The 26334-nt window shown below is 40.9% G+C and overlaps 1 protein-coding gene across 1 annotated transcript in view; it reads right to left on the bottom strand.

Moving 5' to 3' along the window:
- Positions 1-26334, bottom strand: part of DPYD (dihydropyrimidine dehydrogenase) — a 552826-nt gene that overhangs the window by 176570 nt on the left and 349922 nt on the right. Inside the window, exon 14 of the mRNA XM_074961282.1 lies at positions 8991-9155. Coding sequence (XP_074817383.1) covers positions 8991-9155 — 165 coding nt within the window. The remainder of the gene's footprint in view (positions 1-8990; positions 9156-26334) is intronic.

Raw genomic sequence — 26334 nt, 5'->3', positions numbered from 1 at the left:
AGCAATGTGACAAGACAGGCAGGTGGCCCATTCAGACCAGTGAAAAAAGTGACATCTTATGAAATGAGAGGGAGGCCATAAATACAGATAGGCCTAATGCACTGTCACACATAGAACCCCAGTGATTGAAGTGACACTGTCTTGGGTATCTTGGGCCCTGTGTTTTTAAAAGCTGCCTCAGATGAGGTTCTAATGCCACATAATATTTTCTTTAAATGGCCACAACTAAGTTTTCAATTAACACCTCACTGATATGAATGAGGTGCCGGTGGGACAGCATTTACAGAATTGTTCCTGTTGACTGACTGGCAACAATATTCTGCAAAGCTTTCAGGCTTCAGTTAATTTTATCCTAAGTAACCTTTCACAATTTAAATCAATGCTTGGTCCTCTGTTAACATAGGGTATGTCTACAGAACAGTTAAACACCCGTGGCTGGCCCATGCCAGCTGACTCGGGCTCGTGACACTCATGCTGCCAGGCTGTAAAATTTCAGTTTAGATGTTTGGGCTCAGGCTGGGCCTGGGTTCTGGGACCCTCCCCTCTTATGGGTCCCCAGACCCTGGCTCAAGACTGAGCCCGAATGTCTACACTGCAGTTTTGCAGCCCCACAGCCGGAGTCCCACGAGCCCAAGTCAAATAACACAGGCCAGCCACAGGTGTTTAACTGCTCTGTGGACATACCCTATGTTGCACTGATTTACATTTTGAAAGGTTACTTAGGATAAAGTTAACTGAAGCCTGAAGTTTTCATGAAATCAAATTTCTTAGCAATGTGCCTATTCTTTCATTTTTGCCTTTCAAAGAACAAACAGTATGGATATTGAACAAATTCAGGAGAAGACAAACACCACACAGCCACAGTTTGGCTGGTGCTGCATTGAGAACCTCCACGTTATGACACAAACCCCTTCTGTTAAATCAAAATAATTCATTCTTGTGTTATCCCACCATGCGACTGACCCTGAATGTTTCATTACAACCTTCTCAGATATTAAAACCCACTGGATGTAGTTCAGAGAGATGAAGCCCCTCAGAGTTTTCCTCCCCCATTATTCCAGCAGAGTGATAGGGTTTGCCTCCCCCAGAAATAAGCTGTGGGGCCTTGCCCAAATGCCTGCAGATTAGCCAAAGACCAGTGGTATCTACCATAACAATTGATGCATTTGCAGCAGCTCCAGTCCCCGACATCCCTCATTCCTTCCTGCTTCAAGGTGACATGGCCTCAATAGACCCAGGCTAACATGGCCTCCCCTGGCCGCAGATTCCCTCAGGATCCACTTAAAGGAGGTACCCAATAGTGCAGCGGGCTCTGCAGAACTCAGGGGCAAGAGAAGCAACCACCTGGAATGGGGGACAGAGGAAGTGCCTCGAGATCATGAGTCTAAGAGAGTGGGAAGCAAGTGTGAGAGAGCCAAGGGCAATGGCACTCCTTCCTTTCCTTCAAATGTCCCTTCCCCTAATGGGGTGAGAGGGAAGTGCCTGTAGAAGGGATCTGCAAACTCAGCATAGAGTCAAATATATTATTAGCTGTGACTTCATCACTAAGCTCTGCCCACAGGTCTTAATTTATACAAGGCCCTGGGAAACCTAGTATTCGCCTGAGCTAAAGCTGGGATAATTTTCAGAATTTTCTTTGCAGTGTAGATGACTTTCACCCTAATGGCAACTGAAAGGATGCTAATGAGGGTTTACTTTCTAGGGAGTTAATGTTTAACCCTGTGTGCAAGCAGTTAAGTTCATATTCCCTTTGTCTGAAAAAGAGGTTTTCCCTAAAACTATCTGTATTACAAAGCAAAAGTAATTACATTTCAATTCTGTTTTGGTTTTAATATTTACTATAGCAAGATAATTTTCTTTATTGTAAATCACCTTTGTGTCCTCATCTCTGCTTTGCTTTCATTTGATTGGATAATGTCATTTTTTGCTTGTTAATTAAGTTCACTCACACAATGCTCAGAAAGTGTTTTTTCCGCCTCTTTTTAAAAACCTAACAAAACAATAACATGTCTAGTTTAAAACGGTTTTCTAGAGGAATGAACAGGATTGTAGAAAAACAATTTCTGCAAGTTCTAATTATACAGAGCATTTCGTAATAAGCATCAAGAGATTTCTACTCAGTGAACAAAAATTTGTTCTCAGTTAGCAATGAATTTACCATTATAATGATTATGGTTCTTAGTTTAATTCAGGGACAAATTTGAAAAAAAAAAAAAAGGTCTGTGGGCAAAGCAGAGTTATGCTGCTAGAGGGTACTTTTTGCATATCCATATGTAATGTAAACAACCTCTAAGATTCTATAGAAGTCAGACAGGGTTAGAATGCTAAAGCAAAATTCATATTCTAAAAGTAATAACGCATACAGGAGGGATTGGATCAGGAAAAGTTAATCCTCAGAACTGTGACGACTTGGACTCATTTTAATATAGCTCCTGGCTCTCAGAAGTGCTACAATTTTCTTAAACTAAACAGTTGCAGATACTACTAATTCTGAATTGGTCTCATCCACAAAATGCTGTCATATATATTCTGTGAAAGCTGTAGAACAATGTCTTTCCCAGAGGTAGAGTCATAAATTCTGCCTGGACAAACCATTGTGTACAGTACTCAGAATGGTCAAGGACGCAAATAAAGGATGTTCATTAAAATCAAAATGATAAAATTAGGAAAATTATTTTCATATTCACACTCTGACCTGGGCCTTGGTAATGGAAGAATTACAGCACAGTAGCAAATCTTCCACATGCAGCAATATCTAGGTCAAATGGGACATTTGCTCTGCATTTAACGACAACTACTTGATTCATGACATTCAAACAATTTTTTCCTGGCAGTTACCTGTATTTACACTTCAGGAATGAGAACTGAAAATGCGAAGAAAGCATAATAAAAGCAAGGAATTGGAGCCAGTTGTCAGGAAAACTATATATTGTTTGCTTTGAAGAAACAGAAGAAACATACAAATACAGTCAAGAGGAGGAAGTACAAACAAGACAAAACTAAAACTAAACAAGCCATTTACAACACACACTTTGCTTCTCTACAAAGGAAAGAGGACACTAAACTATCTAAACCACTACATGCCACAAGGGGCCACAACCGTGGTTCCCTTAACTCACCTAACAATACTGGTAATCTATCCAGCTATACTCTTAGCCCGGCAGAAGAGTCTGTCCTATCTCGGGGCCTCTCCTTCTGCCCCTCCATCCCCACGAACATGATACAGTTCTGCAGTGACCTGGAATCCTACTTTCGACGCCTCTGACTCAAGGAATATTTCCAACACACATCTGAACAGCATACTAACCCACAGAGACCTTCCTACCAACACTACAATAAGAAGGATTCTGCATGGACTCCTCCTGAAGGTCGAAACAACAGACTGGACTTCTACATAGAGTGCTTCCACTGATGTGCACAGGCTGATATTGTGGAAAAGCAGTATCACTTGCCCCATAATCTCAGCTGTGCAGAACACAGTGTCATCCACAGCCTCAGGAACAACTCTGATATCATAATCAAAAAGGCTGACAAAGGAGGTGCTGTAGTAAACATGAATAGGTCGGAATATGAACGAGAGGCTGCTAGGCAGCTCTCTAACACCACATTCAACAGGCCATTACCCTCTGATCCCACTGAGGATTACCCAAAGAAACTACACGATTTGCTCAAGAAACTCCCTGAAAAAGCACAGGAACAAATCTGCACAGACACAACCCTAGAACCACGACCAGGGGTATTCTATCTGCTACCCAAGATCCATAAACCTGGAAATCCTGGACGCCCCATCATCTCAGGCACTGGCACCCTGACAGCAGGATTGTCTGGCTATGTAGACTCTCTCCTCAGGCCCTACACTACCAGCACTCCTAGCTATCTTTGAGACACCACTGACTTCTTGAGGAAACTACAATCCATTGGTGATCTTCCAGAAAATACTATCCTAGCCACTATTGATGTAGAAGCCCTCTACACCAACATTCCACACAAAGATGGACTACAAACCATCAGGAACAGTATCCCCGATAATGTCACGGCAAACTGGTGGCTGAACTTCGTGACTTTGCCCTCACCCTTCAAGTCAGCGGCACTGCTATGGGTACCCGCATGGCCCCTCAGTATGCCGACATTTTTATGGCTGACTTAGAACAACACTTGCTCAGCTCTTGTCCCCTAACGCCCCTACTCTACATTGATGACATCTTCATCATCTGGACCCATGGAAAAGAAGCCCTTGAGGAATTCCACCACGATTTCAACAGTTTCCATCCCACCATCAACCTCAGCCTGGATCAGTCCATGCAATAGATCCACTTCCTGGACATTACAGTGCTAATAAGAGATGGCCACATAACCACCACCCTACACTGGAAACCTACTGACCACTATATTTACCTACACGCCTCCAGCTTTCATCCAGACCACATCACATGATCCATTGTCTACAGCCAAGCTCTAAGATACAACCGCATTTGCTCCAATCCCTCAGACAGAGACAAACACCTACAAGATCTCTATCAACCGTTCTTAAAACTATAATACCCACCTGCTGAAGTGAAGAAACAGATTGACAGAGCCAGAAGAACACCCAGAAGTCACCTACTCCAGGACAGGCCCAACAAAGAAAGTAACAGAAAGCCACTAGCCGTCACCTTCAGCCCCAACTAAAACCTCTCCAGCGCATCATCAGGGATCTACAACCTATCCTGAAGGACGACCCCTCACTCTCACAGATCTTGGGAGATAGGCCAGTCCTCGCTTACAGACAGCCCCCCAACCTGAAGCAAATACTCACCAGCAACCACACACCACACAACAAAAACACTAACCCAGGAACCTACCCTTGCGACAAAGCCCGTTGCCAACTCTGTCCACATATCTATTCAAGGGACACCATCATAGGACTAATCACGTCAGCCACACCATAAGAGGCTCGTTCACCTGCACATCTACCAATGTGATACATGTCATCATGTGCCAGCAATGCCCCTCTGCCATGCACATTGGCCAAACCGGACAATCTCTACACAAAAGAATAAATGGACACAAATCAGACATCAAGAATTATAACATTCAAAAACCAGTCAGAGAACACTTCAACCTCCCTGGTCACTCAGTTTCAGACCTAAAAGTCGCAATTCTCCAAGAAAAAAACTTCAAAACCAGACTCCAACGAGAAACTGCAGAATTGGAATTAATTTGCAAACTGGACACCATTAAATTAGGCTTGAATAAAGACTGGGAGTGGATGGGTCATTACACAAAGTAAAACTATTTCCCCATGTTTATTCCCCTCCCCCCCCACGGTTCCTCACACGTTCTTGTCAACTGCTGGAAATGGCCCACCTTGATTATCATGACAAAAAGTTTTTTTTTTCCCCTGCAGATAATAGCCCACCTTAATTGATTGGCCTCGTTACAGTTGGTATGGCAACACACATTTTTTTCATGTTCTCTGTGTGTATATATCTTCCTACTGTATTTTCTACTGCATGCATCCGATGAAGTGGGTTTTAGCCCACGAAAGCTTATGCCTAAAGATATTTGTTAGTCTCTAAGGTGCCACAAATACTCCTCGTTTTTTTTTTGCAAGAAAAAAGTGTTAGCTTGTTTGAAAAGTATATTTAATATGTAGAAACTTGTTCTCATTGTTCTGGTTTCCCTGTTCTTGTATTCAAGGGACACCATCATAGGACTAATCACGTCAGCCACACCATAAGAGGCTCGTTCACCTGCACATCTACCAATGTGATACATGCCATCATGTGCCAGCAATGCCCCTCTGCCATGTACATTGGCCAAACCGGACAATCTCTACACAAAAGAATAAATGGACACAAATCAGACATCAAGAATTATAACATTCAAAAACCAGTCAGAGAACATTTCAACCTCCCTGGTCACTCAGTTTCAGACTTAAAAGTCGCAATTCTCCAAGAAAAAAACTTCAAAACCAGACTCCAATGAGAAACTGCAGAATTGGAATTAATTTGCAAACTGGACACCATTAAATTAGGCTTGAATAAAGACTGGGAGTGGATGGGTCATTACACAAAGTAAAAACTATTTCCCCATGCTAATTTTCCCCCCTACTGTTACTCACACCTTCTTGCAACTGTTTGAAATGGACCATCCTGATTATCATGACAAAAAGTTTTTTTTTTCCCCTGCAGATAATAGCCCACCTTAATTGATTGGCCTCGTTACAGTTGGTATGGCAACACACATTTTTTTCATGTTCTCTGTGTGTATATATCTTCCTACTGTATTTTCTACTGCATGCATCCGATGAAGTGGGTTTTAGCCCACGAAAGCTTATGCCTAAAGATATTTGTTAGTCTCTAAGGTACCACAAATACTCCTCGTTTTTTTTTGCAAGAAAAAAGTGTTAGCTTGTTTGAAAAGTATATTTAATATGTAGAAACTTGTTCTCATTGTTCTGGTTTCCCTGTTCTTGTACACTCTAGATAGAAGAACTAGATTACATTATAGTTTATTCTCCCACTTGCTGGTGATCTCTCTCTTGCAGTTCCTTAATTTCACACATAACAATGAAGTTTCATCTGAGGCAAACAACTAGTACTCAATGGACAAGGCATTTGTTTCTGCCAGCACATGGGTTGATTAATCCTGGCTTCAATGACTCTTTTCCTGGTAGCAGCTGGCAGAGGAGATGGATATACAAGAGAAAAGAAAGTGTATCCTAAAAATGGTTCCAATGCATTGAATGCCATTACCTAAAATTCTGAAGTTCCTCTCATAAGTTAAATGTGTTCCTGCTCTGAACCAGGCAGAGCAGGGCCTTGAACCTGAGTCTCTGACATGCCAGGGGAGTGCCCTAAACACTACAGAGTCAATCTTTCTTTCGTGGTTTCTCTCTGCCCCTGTTGGAACTGTTCCAGTATCCATAAATAATAAAATATTCACTAGGCCAGAGGAAGACTGACTGACTCTATAGCACTGTGGTTGGGCGCTCACCTAGGATATGGGATACCCAGTTTGAAGTCCCTGCTCTGCCGGAATCTGAGCAAGGACTGGAACCTAAGTCTCACACATCCCAAGTGAGTGCCTTAGCTACCAGACTATTGGCTATTCTGAGGTCTCTCTCTCTTTCATGAAAAATTCTGAAAGGTCTCTGAAGCCCTTGCAAAATGGAAATTTTGTTTACTTGGGAAGCTCTAGTGGTATAGCTTATTTGTAGTATAACTGTGTACCCACTAGGGGTTGTACTGATATAACTATTTTGCTAAAATTTTGCTAAAAAAAAAAGCTCACCCCTAACAGGAAGTGTTATTCTGGTACATTATATGTGCATAGACCAGGCCTACATTTATGGGACCTAAATCATCTGCTCAGTCTTGATTAAAGGGTCTAGGCATTTCACAGGTCATTCTGAGTATGTATCTGGCCTAACATGATGATTGGTTATTCTCAGGGATGAGTAGTTCTGTCTGGTTGAACGGAGTTTTCTTAACCCAAACTCAACTCCCTTACCTCTGGTTACACAATATTCATTTATTGACAATCCATAGTCAGTATGTCACAGATTACTTACTCTCGACTGATACTTAAAACTAATTCTTGACTGGACTGAACACTTGTAAGGATTTGTACCAAGTGATGAGTGAATGACAATGAAAATAAGATGAAGTACTGTTAGTATGGGAGTCACTGTGTTGTTAATTGTTTTAAGCCTCTAACCATGCTTAATGTGTATTAGAAGTACTCAGAAAACTGAGCAGAACCAGACTGAGCTAAATGCTTGTGAAGGGAGAAATCCATTCCAGCCACGTCAATCTTGAGTTTTCAGGCTCTGCAAAGTTTGGGGGCAGATTGCTCAGGGAAGTGATTTCCACTCTGAACCTAGCACAAGGGTGCTTGGCTGATGCACAGCCATCTCAAAAATACTATTCTAATGGGCTAGAATAGTGGCTGTAGCCCATCTATTCCAGCTGCACAGTGTATTGGGACCACTGAATCTATCCTTGTCTGCCCCCAAAATGGCATTCTGGGCAGGGTTGATGTTGAACAGAACATAAGAACAAAAGAATGGCTATACTAGTTCAGACCAAAGGTCCATCCAGCCCACTATCCTGTCTACTGACAGCGGCCAATGCCAGGTGCCCCAGAGGGAGTGAACCTAACAGGTAATGATCAAGTGATCTCTCTCCTGCCATCCATCTCCACTATCTGACAAACAGAGGCTAGGGACACCATTCCTTGCCCATCCTGGCTAATAGCCATTAATGGACTTAACCTCCATGAATTTATCCAGTTTTCTTTTAAACCCTGTTATAGTCCTAGCCTTCACAATCTCCTCAGGCAAGGAGTTCCACAGGTTGACTGTGCGCTGTGTGAAGAACAACTTCCTTTTATTTGTTTTAAACCTGCTGCCCATTAATTTCATTTGGTGGCCCCTAAGTTCTTATATTATGGGAACAAGTAAATAACTTTTCCTTATTCACTTTCTCCACACCACTCATGATTTTATATACCTCTATCATATCCCCCCTTAGTCTCCTCTTTTCCAAGCTGAAAAGTCCTAGCCTCTTTAATCTCTCCTCATATGGGACCCATTTCAAACCCCTAATCATTTTAGTTGCCCTTCTCTGAACCTTTTCTAATGCCAGTATGTCTTTTTTTGAGATGTTGGAGACACTTTGGTGCACAGACACCCAACACCATCACTCAGCTGGGAGACTTTCCACACGAGTGCAAAATCAGTCCACCAAAACAAGTATTAATGCGTCTCTTTTTTCATCTGTTTGTGTGGTGTCTGTGTAGCATCCTTTTAACCAGGCTTGCTATTGTAGAGATTTTCTGATGAGTTCTTAAGTGGGTGTTTATTTTTTTTGTAGTCTGTTCTTACAACAGCAAAGCAGATTGGCAGATTCTTTAATAAAATATATTACATACATCCATATTTATGAATCTATGAACTGAATGCTTTCAATATACACACAGCATTCTTCTGTTTGAGTTGTACTCACCTGGTTGGGAAAGTCAGCCTTCAGTTCAGTGACACTTTTACACCAATATTCTGCAGTTTTCTCGCTGATAAGCTCGATATTTAGGAAAGAGCCTTGACCTGGGCCATACATGGGGCCTGATGTAATTCCACGTATAATTCTTGGAGAAACATTGGTTACAATGTCCTGTTAAAACATAGTAAAAAACTTTCAGATTGATTTACAAAGTAATAAAACCAAAAAACACATTCTCATAGTGTCTATAAATGGTGTATATACGACAACGTATTAATGAAAGGGAAACCATACATTTAAAACACACAATTCCATCCAAAATGTTATATGCACTTTTGTTGCAAGTAACACCTAAGATTAGAGACTAAGTAAAAAAATGTCGCCGTCCCCCCGCAGTTTGATTGCTTTGTGCATTCCAGAGCACTCTGTGCATATGTAATCCACTGGTGAGTTGCAAGTCCACTCCTGCCCATGTTGATCACAGAAGGTATGAGTTGTTACAGATCCCAGTTACAGAGCTTTGGCTCTTTAACTCAAGCTGTAACAGCTCTTGCTTTTAGCTTTGGAAGTCCCTGATTCAGTCCCTGGTATGTCAGTCAAGATGGCGGCTGTCACATAAATCCAAGATGAGCCTGCACTTACATGATGGCTATTATCTTGGCTGACACACTAAGGACTGAACCGGGGATCTCCAGAGCTAAAAGCATGAGCTGCCTGAGCTAAAGGCCAAGGCTCTGTAGCTTGGGGCTGTAACAATTTATCCTCTCCGAACTGGCAGAGAGGAGGACCAGTAACACGCATTCATCAGTGTTACTCACCAGCAATTACACACCACACAACAAACACACTAACCCAGGAACCCCCATTTTTTCATGTTCTCTGTGTATATATATATCTTCCTACTTTATTTTCTACTGCATGCATCTGATGAAGTGGTCTTTAAATGTGTTAGTCTCTAAGGTGCCACAAGTACTCCTTTTTCTTTTTGCTCAGACAGACTAACATGGCTACCGCTCTGAAATTCATCATTGGGTTATTCATAGTCAGGTTTCAGAGTAGCAGCCGTGTTAGTCTGTATCCGCAAAAAGAACAGGAGTACTTGTGGCACCTTAGAGACTAAGGTGCCACAAGTACTCCTGTTCTTTATTCACAGTCAGTTTCACTGTTTCCTCTGTATTAGCTGGCTGCCCCTGTTATCTGTGAGTTACTCACATGCACAAAATTGCATCTGTTCTTAAGGATGAAACTGACTAAACTATTATGGGGAGTAGGAAAGGAATCCATTCCCCAAACACAGGTGCAACTTGTAAACACTATTCTAGCATACAGAGTGCTATAGTGACTGGTGACTTTCTGTCCCCCTTATCTAGGTGTAGTGGGTTATTGTAACTCTATAATTATGGATTCAAGGGCCTTATCCTTATACTGCTCAAAAGAGCCCCTCAGTATCCCAGCTATGTCCCCTCTACAGCATGCAGGGGGTGCAGCCATCTTGGTATGCAGAGGGGTCTACACAGGTCTTTTGTGAGCCAATGAATTTTGTTGAAAATGTATGTTCATTATATTTATGCCAGTTCATTGTGGTATATGCAGATATGAGACTGTAATGCCTTTTGTTTTCTATGTCCTACATCTTTAAATTTCTGTGTCGCAAGTTTAGCAGCCATCTTGTTCTCAGAGTTACTGCAGCCTGTGAAAGAGGATATGCACACACAACACAGAGTGCTCTCTCTCATGACAACTTTCTTTATGTTCTCCTTTGTTTTTCCTCAGTTTAGACTGGAAGTACATATTTTGCTCTTTAAGTGTAAACATACCACTACAAGCCTTTTAGCTATATAAGAAAAACCACATACAAAGTATCATTTAAACAATATATTTTTGTTTTAAAGTAGAATATATGTATGATTGTACAAAAAACCTTTCATGTAGGTCCCAATCCTTCAACTGCATATACCAAGGCACAGTTCTGCATCCCAGTAAAGGGAAACCCTGAGTTTTATGCTACACTGAAGTTAAAGTGGGGATTTGTATGAGAAAAAGTGGTCCAGGAATGTAAGAGCAGCATTGAAGCTCCAGCCATCAAAAGAAAAGGCCCTGGGTATTAGCAATATCAGTACATCAGACTTCAACATCATAATGATGGGGTAAGAAAGACAGATAAATACATACATAAACAGTAGCTAAAAATTCAAATCCAGTGTTGTAAAACATCATTTCCCCCTCAGATTAATATAAGATCATCACATCATTTCATAACAGATGGTAAACAAATACAAAATTAACTTGTTTGTTAGGAATAATTAAGCTACAATTCACAAATGCCTTATATCTATATTAAAGATGTGTAATATTCTGACATTATTTAAAATTAAAGAGAAACATAGATGGAAAAATGCTTCTTTTGCCAATTTCTAATTAAAAATAATTTTGAATAAAGGTCAGTTGGTTAAGGATTTATCAGAATTATTTGTTTAAGTACCCCTCCTCACCGTCTTGTCACTTTTAGTGAGATAACATGAACCCCCATTAATATATAGCAATTAAGGTCAATTTACATATTTTAATTAAGAACCATCCCCTATAAAACAATTAGGGTAATAGGCATACTAACTGTATTTCATAACATTTGGACATTTTTCCAACTAGATAGGCAGGAAACCTTAATTAGCATTAATTAGCGCTTATCTGCATATGTTTGATAAGGCATACCCTTGCCACAAAAGATTATTTATTCCTGAATCTGCCAAATGCTAGAGTTGCAGAGGATAAAAGGACTTTTCTTCACATTGTATGTAAATGTCTGGTAATTTTCATTTGTTTTCACATTTGAATCATTTTCTCTTTTTCTTTCTCTCTGTGTACACTGAAATATCTTGGGTAAATATGTACATTCACATGTACCGAAATCATACCATGTAATTTGCATTAGTTAATCTACTACCATTCCCATAAACATTCTGTAATCTCAGAACAAAACCCATTCAGTCTACCTACTATTATAATATTCTCTTATATTGCAAACATATATTTCACTCAACACCTCAGCTTCACTTTCACTAAAAATTGTCCAGTGAATCCTCTGAACATGACTGAGAGAAAAACAGGATTGCAAATATTGTGGTTAACGCAGATATCATGATAGTTTAGAGCAGGCATGCATTATATTTTCCTCTCCTGTCCCCCATCTCTTGAGCATTAGTAAATAATTCCCATTGTCTTCCTATTAAATTACTTCACAAATGCCTATGCTTTGACCTCAGCCCAGGATGCTACTCATAACAGTAGGGACCAGTGATGAAAAGGGGACAGCCCTAGTGGCAAGGGTATGAGACATTTGCTGAGGGACATAGGATAGCTCCTCCCTCCCCTTTGGAGTCTCTGGCAGCCATTGGCCAGCTGGGGGTAGGCAGGAGTGTGGAGGACTGGGGAGTTTTTTGCCTGCCTTGCAGCACCTTGAAGTCACAGTAGGTTAGGCAGGAATGTGCTTGGTATTCAACTGAGATACTTGGTTGAGTCATTAATTTGTTGCAACTGGTGGGCAGTTTCCAATGCAATTAAAAGGATAAAATGAATGGTTCCAAGAAGTAAAAGACCTGGGATATTGGTGATGGGTTTTGGGCTCATGAGGTAGGGAGAGCCCTTGCAGGCTGATGTCATGACCCTTCTGCAACCTCTGTCCCCCTTGAGGAAGATGGGGTGTGGAGGTAGGTTGAGCTGAATCTGGGGTAGGCTGAGGAGAGTCTACTCCAAGTTATGGATTATATGGTAGGAGCCCTGTAACTCCTGCACTGGAACCAATTAAATACCTGGTATAGGAGGGTATGGGTGCTGGTCAGGTGACACCCCTCCCCTGTGTTTACATTTAATAAAAGTTGTGGCTTGCTGCTTAAAATACATTCATGTGTCTGACCTCGTTTCACCGTTGTGTCCACACCAAGCCTGTGTTTCACATCATCCAGAAAGAAAAGGGTGCCAGCCCAGCAAGCAAAAGGTGCTAGTCAGTAACCTCATAGGGCATTTCTATACTGCAATGAAAGACCCACGGTATGGCCGTGGCTGGACTGGGTCAGATGGCTTGACCTTGCGGGGCTCAAGCTGCAGGACTATGAAATTGCAGTGTAGCCACTGAGGCTCAGGGTGGAGCCTGGGCTCTGAGTCTCAGTGCTGCAGGTTTTTTACTGCAGAGTAGACATATCCACACAGGCTTAGGCCATGATAACAGCTCCTGCAGTCTACCACCTTACTATGAATGTTTTTGTTCTCTCTTTCTTCCAGGATCCTTTTCATTTCACCAATAGACAGAGTTGCGAGAATGGTATGTAAAATAAAATCAAACAAGCAAAAGAAAACAAAATCTTTCCCAGTAGAATTAGCATAGAGTATCTATCCAGAACCTCCTTTGCCATCACCTTCCTCCTCCCAGTCTCTCATCACAACTACAAAAGCACAATAGGGAATCCATTAGACAGATGATCTAGAGATTACTGGTTCAGAGCTGTGTTTCAGCCAACCTGTTCTCTTTTTCAATGACAGAAATGTGTTTCTAACAACAGCACAGCTTCTCACCGACATTTGCTAAGGCCCTAATTACATGGAAAATCGTGTTATCTAAGATTTTTAAACAGTCTCTTCCAAAACTAGAAGTTCAGTTCAGGATAGCTCAGGTATCCTCACTGCTTCATCCCCAAGAAAGTGTTACAGGATATTTTTTTTGCCACTTTGTTTCAACCTATGGTTTTTTTCTTGTTATAAGTATGGTGTGGGCAAATACCACAACCTGTGATTCCCGCTCATCTCTTAATCTTCAAGGAGAGAATTTTATCACCATGTAAATCTCTTTTTGCTGCTACTGTATTTAAAGAAGTATATGAAAATGGAATCTAAACAGAGAAGCTCGAAACGTGGCACGTTGTGCCCTGATTCTGATTCTAAAAAGGCTCATTGTGATAAATGGGTAACCTAGATGAATGGAGTTTCCCTGGTCCTTGGATGCAGCTGTAATTTTAGACGTCTGTGGGGAAGTGGGGAGTTGGAAAGGTGCTGAATACTCATCCCAAAAACCACAAAAACATTACCCAAGGTGACACCAGTTCCTCTTATCTCCACATGCTATGGAAATAATAACCAGCCAAACTACACTTAAACAGCATGAAACCTTCATATCCCTTAAAAAGCAAGGACAGAAGACTCTTAATGAAGAGCCACCCAGACAATTCAATGCTTGTTTTTGTCCCAAGCGTAATTAAAGACAAAGCCATGGAAAAAACTATAGCTGGGAAATGAAAGCGACAAAGGCAAATAAATACAATGGCTCACAGGACATTTGTTTGTTTCCAGTGGAAGTCTTTCAAACCGCTACAGATTTCAGGTTTAGAAAAAACTATCTTCCTCAGTGGATTCCAACAAGATACACATTATGCAGGGGAGCTACAACAAACCAAGAGAAAGACAGAGAAGGGACTGGCTGCAAATGCGATCCGCCTGTGTGGCAGCAATTTCTCAGCCACTGAACCACCAAGGCTACACAAAGGGGGGGGAGGGAGACTCTTTACCTCTCAGAAAGGACACCAAACAGACCCCACATCTCCTCAAATGAAATTCATCATATTGGTAAAGAAAGCAGTGTTTCACAGATGAAAACACCACCATTGCTTAACATCTTTCCCCACCCTCTTTCTGCTTGTGAGCACAAGGTGCATGCTGGGAACTTGACACCATGCTAGATTTGGGGATTCCTATTTGTACCTATTAATTTTTATTTTTTAATGGGAACAGTAAATGGAGCTGATTCCAGTGCCTTGACCTAGGTCCATGTGCTCCAGACCATGCTCCAGCCACACTGGAGCAAATATTTTCCACCTAGCTTCCTGAATTCTGAAGTACTCTGATGTAGCTGTCCATGAATTCTGAGACAAATTCATGAAACTAAAAAACCTGGAAGTTTTCAACAAATTAAATAACAAAGTATACAACCAGTATATCAGCCCATGTCTTATTTTATTATATGAATAACTTATTCTACACTGTTCCCCATTTTCAGTTAATGATTGCACTAGATTTTTGCATTATCAAGGTATAACTGCATTATGTAGTTGTTGTTTTAGGCTTTATGTGGACTCAGGAAGACAACACTTCATCTACAGAGTTCACAGTTTTATCTTCACAACCATGTGTCCTAGAAACCCTTTTTTAAATCAAAGCTGGAGCAAAATTTTGTGGCAAGAGGCTAGTTGGAGTGATTTCTGTAGCTGCAGAATACAGGGGACCCCCACAAAAGGTACATAGCCTAATGTCATGCCTCTTCAGTGCATGTAATTATACTGTGCAAACATATTAGAAAAGAAATCTTCTACATGAATTTTGCTTATTTTCCAAATTTAAATCAGACCTCTGATACCTTTGTATTAATTTGCTGAAGGTACTGACCTTGACACACTTTGCTTTTAGGCACTATTTTGTAAAAGACATATCTTAGCTAAAGAGTTTTAAAAACAGCTAAAAGAATTTTTAAAAAAGCTTAAGGGAACTAACAATAAACAAATATATCCAGGACCTGGAAATAAAAAGGTAAGAATTCACTGTACCCTTTTACAAATAAATTAACTTCAGTTTGTTATGCATGTATTCGTCACTGAAAAACAGATGTTTTGCATTACAAATGTTCACAGGTGTTGGATAAGAATTTTGGTTTTGCTAAAGAAATTGAATCACATTATAAAAAGTGCTATAATATATTCTTTTCTCACTCTGGGTTGCTTTTGAAAGGTGCTGAGAACTCAAAGCTCTCACTGGTTACAAGGGATGTTGAAGGAATTCAGTACATTGCAGCATTGGGCCCCCAAGCCAAAGGAAGTATTTAAGTGCTCAGAACTAAGCTTTTCTCAAGTTTAGAACATGAAACCAACCAAATTATGTTTAGTGAACTATGTGATCTTTGCCAGTTTCTTTTCATTGGTAAGAGAAAAGATTTAAGCAAATGATCATATTACTACCTTTTAAAAAGTTAATTTATTTGACCTTTCTTTCATCCAGGGAGCTATGGGTTTATGTTCACTAAGTGGATAGGTTTCAGAACATTACTGTGGTTCCTACTTACTAAATGTCAATGCAGGAACTAAGAGAGCCACAATGGCTTCATTGTGAACAGGAGGATAAATCTACATAAATATCTTATTAAGCTACTGTATGTAAAACTATCTAAGTACAATGTACTTGTAGGCAAAGTTAGTACAGACAATTAATTGTGGTATAAAAGAACAGATTTTCTATTCCCAGAATATTACACTGAATACAGTACCACCCTTATTATTAAAATATGAGGAGTAGGGTCTCAGAAAATCTACATGAATTTAGGCAAATTATCCTGAATTCCTCTTCCCCAGATTTTATAAAGTCCATGGGAAAACAAATTCTATGGGAAAAGCATTTCATTTGCTTAAAGCAGGAGGGTCTTGATCTTTCCAGTAGCATTGGACAGTTTTTTTAAAGTTATAAAACCAGCCTTACTTGCAATGACCCTATATTTTTGCCATTATTACAACTATGCATTTTTTCCATTATTAAAAAAAAATAGTATTTTTCAGACTTTCAGTTACAGGGCAAGGAAGTTTGGAACGCAGATATTTTTGTCAAATACTTGGAGAACTTGAAACTCATTCACTTCTAAAAGTGGATGATCATATAAACAGTGACCCCTCAACCATTTTATATGGATTGGGAGTGCCAAAGTGATCCTTGTTATAGCTGAATGATAAAAAGCCCGAAACAACTCTAACATTCACACTTCACTTGAAGTAGAATCAAGTACGTGCATAATGAAACAATATTTTGATGCCAGCCTCCATCGCCCACTTGTTAGATTTTCAAACAAGCACCTCTGTGCTTTCTCCCATGCTGCCCCTCATGCTAGGAGGTGCTCCCAAAAAAACTAAAGTGCTCCCATCTGCAAGGCTACCTCATGATCCACCTTCAAAATCCTTCTAAAAAACTATTCTTTGCTTACACAAAACTTAAGAGTTAAACTGCTGGAGTGCTTAGTCCACAGACCATCATGACAAGCAATATTGACTCATTCTTTCCTTGTACTCCCCCACCTGTGTATATCTGTTGTCTCTTGTCTTAGACTATAAATTTTTGGGCACGGGGAAGGTCTTTTTTGGTTGTTCTGTGTTTGTACAGTGCCTAGCACCATGGGGTCCTGGTCCATGACTACGGATCCTTGGTGCTACGATAATATATACATACAAATAAACACACAAAAATAAAGTGTCTCTAGACATCTGCTTGATATGTGTTTTCAAAATAGACTTAATTTGCTCAAAAAGAACAGGAGTATTTGTGGCACCTTAGAGCAGGGATCTCAAACACGTGGCAGGGGGTTCAGCTGCAGGAGAGGTTCGGGGGGCAGGTCCGGCCCGGCGCGCACCGGGGGCAGGGCAGGCTCCCTCCCAGCCTGCCTACCCTGCCCCCACGCCGCTCCGGGAAGAGGCCGGAACCTGGGGGAGGGGGAGCACAGGGGTCTGCCCAGCCAATGGGAGCTTCGGTGGAGGTACCTGGAGGAGCAGCCAGGGCAACACACAGACCCCTGTGCCCGCCCCCCTCCCCCAGGTCCAGGCCACTTCCCGGAGTGGTGCGGGGGCAGGTCAGGCAGGCAGGCAGGGAGCCTGCCCTGTCCTCAGTGCACACAGGACTGGACCTGGCCCCCAAACCCCTCCTGCAGCTGAACCCCCTGTCCTGAGCCCCCTGCTGCACCCCATACCCCTCCTTCACCCCGACCCCCTGCCCTGAGACCCCTAGCTTCATTCCCAGAAAAGCTCCTATCATTATTACTTGCTTAGAATACCACTTCAATGTCTATTGTAATTTTTAGACAAGAGGAAATCACAACTGGCAACTTATGATTAAGATAGCACAAGGTCAAAATCATTTAGAGAATCATGTGAGATTAGAGTATGGGAAAAGTGTTTTGAACTGTACTCATATTAGACATGCTCCTGGGACAATTTCATCCCCATTCAAATGCCACTGACTTGGGATGAAGTCAATGCAGTTTGGCCAAATTGCAGAGTCCACAAGACAGCAGCAAAATGATAAAAGGTTTAGAAAACCTGATCTCTGAGGAAAGGTTAAAAAATGTGATTGTTAGGTTTCCAGAAAAGAAGACTGAGGGGAACCTGATAATCTTCAAATATATTAAAGGCTTTTATAAAGAGGATGGTGATCAATTGTTCTCCATGACAACGGAAGGTAGGGTAAAAAGCAATGGGCTTAATCTGCAGCAAAGAGTTTTAGGTTAGATATTAGGAAAATGTTCTAACTGTAAGTATAGTTTAGTACTGAAACAGGTTACCAAGGGAGGTTGTGGAATCCCAGTCATTACTGGCTTTTAAGAAAAGATTAGACAAACACCTATCAGGGATGGTCTAGGTACAATTGGTCCTGCCTCAGCATGCAGGGATGGACTAGATAACTTATCAAGGTCCCTTTCAGACCTAGAGTTCTATGATTCATAATAGATTTCAACTTCCCTTTCCAGGGATTCCTTCTCTAGTTATCTAGCTCTCTCTCCAGACTCCTTCCAAGGCCCTAAATGGACAGAATGCCAACAACTTGTGCTCCTTCCTAATATCTTATTGTTATGAGAGAAGAAAGTTATTTATATACCTTCGCTCCCTTTCCCAGCATGCCTTGCTATGGTAGCCTACAATTCTTAGCAGCTCTGGGACTACAGTTCCAAACACATTCCTTGGCACTGGGCAGAGAGTTTGAACAGGGAAGTGCTGGATCCAGTGGCTATCTACAATTTGTATCTCCTGGTGAGGATACAAGAGAATCACACAATTCCACTGACTTCTGCTTGGTTTGTATTATTTTTTATTTTGTATGTTAAAAAAAGATTCCCCATGGGGAGGTCACCACATTGAATAAAAAGAGATCTATTAAATGAACTTATATGCTACTAACTAGTATGTGACATGACCATAAGTGAAACTGTAATTGTTTTTAAAAAAAATTTCAGCTGCTGCCAGGCATTCAAGTGGTGGGTGCCATTAACGTGTCTTTAAATAAAATAATGTTTAACTAAGGAGGTATTTAAATTGTATTTCGTAATCCAAACAAATTTGTAGGCAAATGTAACAACTCCTCGCCACAGGCTATTACAGATGCTTGAACTCAGAACGTCCACTAAAAGAGTAATCCTTCAGCAGGTTGCAGCACTAGGCTCTTATCGAGGCCAGCCACTACAGGGGGACATGTAATACAAGCTGATAGAGTGGACTACCGACATTAAACATTTTGTTATGTTTTGTATTTTTTCTTGGTTCTTCATAACCTCATGTTCTTCAGGGCAGAACCTTTGTGTTATTACACCACCTAGCACAATGCAGAGGTGTGTCAATGTAGAAAAAAAATCAAAGCCGGTAAAGAAAGGAGATTGAAAAAAACTGAATCACTGCTGGCCATTAGGGACTTGGTAAACAAGAAAACAAACTTCTTTAAAATGTGCGGTGAAGAATGTGTGTTCTGTAGAAAGAAAGTTCAAAATAAAATAAAATCATACAACCCCCAGAAAAATCATATCCTTGGCTTCCTTGATTTGTAAAAGAAAATACTCTGGTGCCTTTGCTAAAAAATAATCAATAAAACCAAAACTGAACAAGACTCTTGTGAAACTTACACCCATTAATTAGAGGAGGAACTGTACAATCTGATTACCTAAAAGTCTATAATGGCTGTATATTGGGAGGATTTTTTTTAAAATCAACAATAAAAGTAAGATAGAAGGAAAAAAATGTGTGTGCATTTTTTTTTTTTTAGTTTCTAGCTAAGTGATATACTTAAAAGAAAAAGTTACACTGAATCTGGAGGATTCTTTTTCATTGTCACACAAAATTTACATTCTCTTGAACAGATGTAGGGCAAAAACTAAAGAAAAACTAAAATATGTAAGTTAAACAGTAGCAAAATTTAAAAACTAAAAGACAAATTTACCATATTTTGTTTCTCCTATGTCTGATATGCTTATTCAGTTATATTCTTCTAGACATTAGGATGTAAAGATGTTTGTAATGTAATTACTTAATATCAGTTTTAAAACGTATTATGTCCTACAGCACTTAGCCTTGACAAACAATTACTAGATATCACATTCAACAGAATAAAAAAAGCAATCCATTACAAAGTTAAAATTAGTCTTAGAACAATAGATGCTTTCAAAGCAATTCCGAACTCTAAACTGCTTTATATCAGTTTCTTCTGATGGCGGGATGAGGGGAGGGGAGAAAGAAAGAGGAAAAAGGGGGGAAAAAGGATATTTGAAAAACGTATTGTCTATTTTCTATATAGCCACATATTTTATAAAATATGTGACAGAACTTTACATGGTATAATATATGATGAAACTTTTACTATTAAACTGCACCCATGGAAGAAAAGAGGAACAGACCTAGAATTCTTAAACTTAAAAGGTAATAAAGTGTATTATGGCACCCACTTTTGTTCTGGTCCTGCATTGTATTATAGACAGAACTCCTATAGCTTAAAGTTCTGAGTTGATAAACCACATGACCATCAATCAGTTGGTTAAACCACTGATGAGATATAATAGTCAGTAATTGTTTCAAATAATCATTTTTTTTTTAGGAAAAAGACAGAAGAAAAAAACACAATAAAACATCTCAAACTCTATAAGGAAAGTGTGTGGTTAATTGACAATCTATTGTTATGCATTTTATAAACAAAGCTTAAAGACTGATTCTTTACTCCAAATGTAAGTCCTGTTATGATGGATTCCCATACTTGGAGACTAGTATCTTTGGAATGGTGTCCATAAATGGTCCAGTGATATCTCCAATTGATCAATGAAATAAAAAATAGTACTGTACTATCATTGAAGAGCAACTGGCATATAATATGACATATAAGATAAACATTCAATATAGAGCTGGTTGGGAATTGTCTGTCAAAATGTTTTTAACGGAAAATGTGATTTTTGCAAAATTTAAATTTTGATGTTTTTTTCAAATTAAATTTTCAATGTTTTTGATTTTTTACTTTGTTTCTGGTTGGTTGAATGATAATCTCACTAAGCTGCTGTAATGCCCCATTCTCCCCTATAGCCTGGATTCTTCATCTCCCAGGATATATCACAGTAACATGACTCATGAGGGCACTATGGCACATCATGGGAAATACAGTTTGGCCAGGGAACCTGGCCCACAGGAGTGAATGTAGTTTAGGTGTATCATGTCCCCAACTCCCATGAGGCACTGTGGTGGTTCAGGTGGATGCAAATGAACACTGACCTAACTCAAAACATTTTGTTTATCTTTGGGTCAACAAACTGAAATGAAACATTTAGATTCTGAAATGAATAAACATTTCACTTCAACATTTCCCAATTCCATTTTTTGGAAACTTTATTTCCTCAAAATATTTCAATATCTTGCCTTTTTTTGGGTCCTGACTCATGCCAAAAACAAATGTCAAAATACAGGAATTTCCTACAAGATGGAAATTCCATTGTTTGATTGGGTCTTATTTAATGCAAAGTGGAATAAGATCTCTCTCAACACCTTATCGGAAAAAACGAGAGACATTTAGAACATATTTAAATCTCCTAAATGGCTCCTTAATCACTAGGGTAAAATAATGGATCTATGCAGCCAAAATGACAAGATAGCCAGTGCTGAGAAAGATGACTAAGGATATGATCAGCAGTGCCATATCTATTTATGCCATGGCTCTAACCTGTACAATAAATCCAAGGTGCATGGGGCTTCAAGTGATCTCAGTTGTGGTAGCATGCTCTAACCTATTGATATACATGGCACACATCGTGTCAGCACGGACACAGTTTTACATGGACAACAGTTGAATGAATGGATTGGATTCAATAATTTTTCAAGATTTGCTCTGAACCTAGACATCTAATATAGGAACACACCTGAGAAGCATGGGTGAGCAAATAATTTCAGGATTCTGTTTCAATGTGATCAGAGATTAGAGCTACTTGAGCACTTCTGCTTGCCTTCATCAGTCGTTTGTAAAGGGAAAGATTCCCCCTCAGTCTCTGATTTAGAGTTTAGCCTCAGAGAGATTTCTGTTGAGACCTCAACAGTACAGCAGCTTCGGCTTGGTTCCCGAGCTCTGAAAAATGAGCTAGCAGATTGCTTCAAAGATGTCAAACTGCTTCTTGGGTCTTTTTAAGTGAGATTTGTGCTAAAGTGGATAATGAACAATGCAGTTTTGACTGGGTAGGGGGAACATCGCTCATTTCTAAAACTTTTGAAGACTTCAACCTCCAGATTCCCCATGCTGACTCTGAACAGGACTTATGAGCTGCTTTAGTGTAGACTAGCCTGGTGTATTTTCACTTTGAGCTGATTGCTTGAGGCAACATTTTCTGGCAGATCTTGTTTCCAGAGAAGTCTTGGTACTCCTGAGATTCCACAAATATTGAATGTAACTATCAGTGGGAGATGTCATCTGATCATGCTCTGGGCAGTGCTTGCATCTCCCCAGTTACTTCCCCTGTTGTCTATAAAAGATGACCCAGAAACAAAACCAGAGAAGAAAAATCAGACACATAAAAAGAAAAAAACCCAAGCCTGTGAGATATATAGCCTTGATGTGCATCAAACAAAGCAGGATATAAGTGTAGGGATTTATTTTACTTTTACCTTTTGGAAATTTATTGAAATATAAATTGCTCTGACTTCTTAAGATGATTTCTTAACTTATTATCATAACCATTGTTAACAATTATCCAAAAATCATTACTTAACAAAAAGCTGAAAAGTTAATGGTTTTAATATTTTTGGCAGCTACTGAAATGCAGTATTCAATTTCACTGAAAATCAAAGATAGCCAGCTAATTGTTCTTACTGACACTGTCAGCCACAGAAAATACAGAACTCTGAAAATCAGTCATCAGCAAATTAACAAGCTTGTGTCTACAATAAATCTAAATGCTACAATAAAACAAACAGTGACTGTTGTACTATTTTCTAATGTCTTGAAACTAAGTAACAACTCAGACTTAATCAATTACAAGTTGTGGCTTTGGTATTATACCAAAAAATCTATTTGTGTAGCTTGTATTGAAGTACTTGATTAGCTTTCTAAAAAAACCCATACCTGTAACTCATTACTTAAATATGGATAAGCAATAGAATAAAAGTGAATATTTCATGATAATAACCTTGAGCAGATGCTCAAATGGGGACATCAATACGAGATTGGATTCTACTATCTTGACGCACAGAAAGAGGTTGCAGTGTTAGTCTTTAGTGTGGTGGTAGAATGTGATGAAAGAGGACCATAAGTATTGATATTAATTGCATATTTTGAGCTGTAACCCAAAATATGATTTCTCTGCTTGAATTCTAAAATACCTTCTTATTGCCTTTAGCTGGGAAGACTTTTGACTGGACAGCAAGGAATGAGAGAAGCCCAAACGCATATGTGGCAGGGTGGGAGGCTAGCTCTCAGCCCCCTTCAGTTCTCTGCTTTGCCATTGGCTGGCAAAAGGGGGATGGGGACAGCTGATTGGCTACTATGTGTCCCCCCCTTGCCTATCTGAGCTAAGCCCTGGCTTTGTAAATGCTGCCTTCCCTCCCCTTATAGTTGTAGATTAGGAGCTGTGCCACTTGGGATGATGCAGGTCTGACTGATGGCCTGTTTTTAGGGGTTAGGAAGGAATTTTTCCTATTGGGCCTGGTGGGTTTTTTCACCCTTCCCACAGCCTTTCAATAGTAGAACTGGGTTAGAAGCAATAGAATTTGAGGTTTATATCATGCTGTTATGATTTCTGATTTGTTGAAACTTGTGGCTGGTGTCCAATGTAATGCCCCTTCCCAAAGTCAGAACATAAGAATGGCCCTACTGGGTCAGACCAAAGGTCCATCTAGCCCAGTATCAGGTCTTCCAACAGTAGCCAGTGCCAGGTGCCCCAGAGGGAATGAACAGAACAGGTAATCATCAGGTGATCCATCCCCTGTCGCTCATTCCCAGCTTCTGGCAAACAGAGGCTAGTATCTTGAATAAACTTGCGGCCTGCATTCACACCTATGCCCATCTGTCAATTGTTCACCTGCTTGTCCTGGTCAATGGGGTCTGTCAGTTTCAACCCCTGCCCCTACTGTGGAGAGACTGTCATCAGACCAGTGATCACAACTCATTGAGACTGAATGGACCTAACCACCCAACAACGACACAGCCATCATGGGAGCATTCTCCTGGATAGATCCTAATGGATACTCCTGCTGACTGGAAAAATACAGTGTGAATAATGTGGGTCGAAGAAAACCAGACTTTGGGCATTCTAAAGTTCTGGTGCCATTGCGGGTCATCACAGGTCTCCAGCACTCTCCTGTCCCACAAGTCACTGCTAGTTGTCAGAAACCAAAAGCGCTGAATGGAGCTGTTCTAGGAAAGGATCTATGCAGTGGGTCTGCTCAGTGTCAGTCACCTCTTTATATGGTGTGCTTAGAGCCCTTGTTCTGTACCCCACTTTGCCCAGACACATTTGAGGCATCCTGCACGTTTATATTCACCACCATGGGGATCGGAGCATTAGCCAAACTACTTCATGCTGCCTGCCTGATAGCACTTGCTTTGAAAACAGCGCTCGCTTGCAGTTACGAGAAGGATGATAGGATGAAGAGGAATCATGGGAATTATTAGTTTGTCCCCAAATCCCACAATTCCATCACCTTCCCATCAGACTCCCACAATGCACAGCATGCAAAATCCCAGAATTCATACAGATCCGCAGCTGAGAAAACACACCATGGGATACAGATCTGACCAGAATGCTAAGCATTAATTGCAAAACAGCGCTGTGGTGTGTGGCAGCTAAAATATGAGGCAACATTTACTTGATCACAAAATAACAATGAGGTGTGTACAACTGGCTTGTGCAAGAGTTGTTGCAAATCACTTAATACGGATAAACAAAACTCACACAGGCAAGCAGGGCCGGCCTTATGGAAAATGGCACCCTGGCTGAACTTGCATTTTGGTGCCCCTGACCCCTGTGAGCGTGGCACTCCCCCATTGCCCCTGGCATCCATGTGCTCCCTAGGCTCCCCATCCTCCCTTCCCGTTTAATCCCTGCACTGTGCCCCCTTCGCCCCGCCTGCTCCTGCACCCCTAATCCCTACACCCCCTTCACTCCCAACCTGTGCCCCCTCCTATGCCCTAAAGCCTACACTATCACCTTCACCCCAATCCCTGCACCTCCCTCCTGTGCCCCTAACCCCTGCACTGCACATGCCCTCTCACCACAACCCCTGCCCTCCTCCTGCACCCCAACACCTGCCCACTCCTCAGCCCCTAACTCCTGCACTGTGCCCCCTTCACCCCAACCCCTGCACTCTCCTCCTGTGTCCTAATGCCTGCATCCCCTTCACTCCTACCCCCTGCACCTCCCTCCTGAGCCCCTAACTCCTGCAGTGTCCCCTTCATACCAACCCCTTCCCCTCCTGCCCCCTAACCCTGCACTGTGCATACTCCCTTCACTCCAACACCTGCCCCCTCTTGTGCCCTTAACCCCTGCACTATCCCCCTTCACTCCTATCCGCTGCACCTCTCTCCTGAGCCCCTAACTCCTCCACTGTCCCCCCTTTGCCGCAACCTTTGCATCCCCCTCCTGCACCCACATGGGGAACCTGAGCTGGATGCATAAAGCAGCTGGCATTGCTGCTGAGATAAATGAAGTGTGTGTGTGGGGGGATAGCTCCCTTTTATGGACACCCAGCCAGTCACTTAGCTATAAAGTCCCTCTTGGTGGCTGTTCTCTGCTTGCTTTACCTCTAAAGGGTTAACAAAGTTCCTTAGGTAAAGGAAAAGGAGTGGGCATCTGACCAAAAAAGCCAATGGGAGGGCTAGAACTTTTTAAAATGGGGAAAAAAAACCTTCCCTTTGTCTGTATGTTGTGGTTCTCTGGGAAAGAGCGGAGACACAGAGCAGGAATGCTGTAAGCAGCTTTAAAACCAGGTATGAAAAAACATCAAATCATACCTCAACCCTACTTATCTGAAACTCCAAATGTGTAAGTAGATCAGAAATGTTTAGAAAGACGCGATTAGGGTTATTTCTTTTATTTCTTATTGGCTTGTGGGCTCCTCTGTGCTAACCCCAGATGCTTTTGTTTGCTTGTAACCTTTAAGCTGAACCCCCAAAAAAGCTATTTTGGTTGCTTAATTTTTGGAATTGCTCTTTTAAAATCTAGCAGAAGCCTAAGTTCTAGATGTATTTTCTTTCTTTTTGTTTTTAATAAAATGTACCTCTTTGAAGAAAAGGATTGGATTTTTGGTATCCTAAGAGGTTTGTGCATATATTG

Source organism: Natator depressus, chromosome 8 (assembly GCF_965152275.1).
Source record: "Natator depressus isolate rNatDep1 chromosome 8, rNatDep2.hap1, whole genome shotgun sequence".
NCBI classification, from domain to species: Eukaryota; Metazoa; Chordata; order Testudines; family Cheloniidae; genus Natator; species Natator depressus.
The sequence above is the reverse complement of the archived record's forward strand: the minus strand, read 5'-3'. Positions and strand labels throughout refer to the sequence as shown.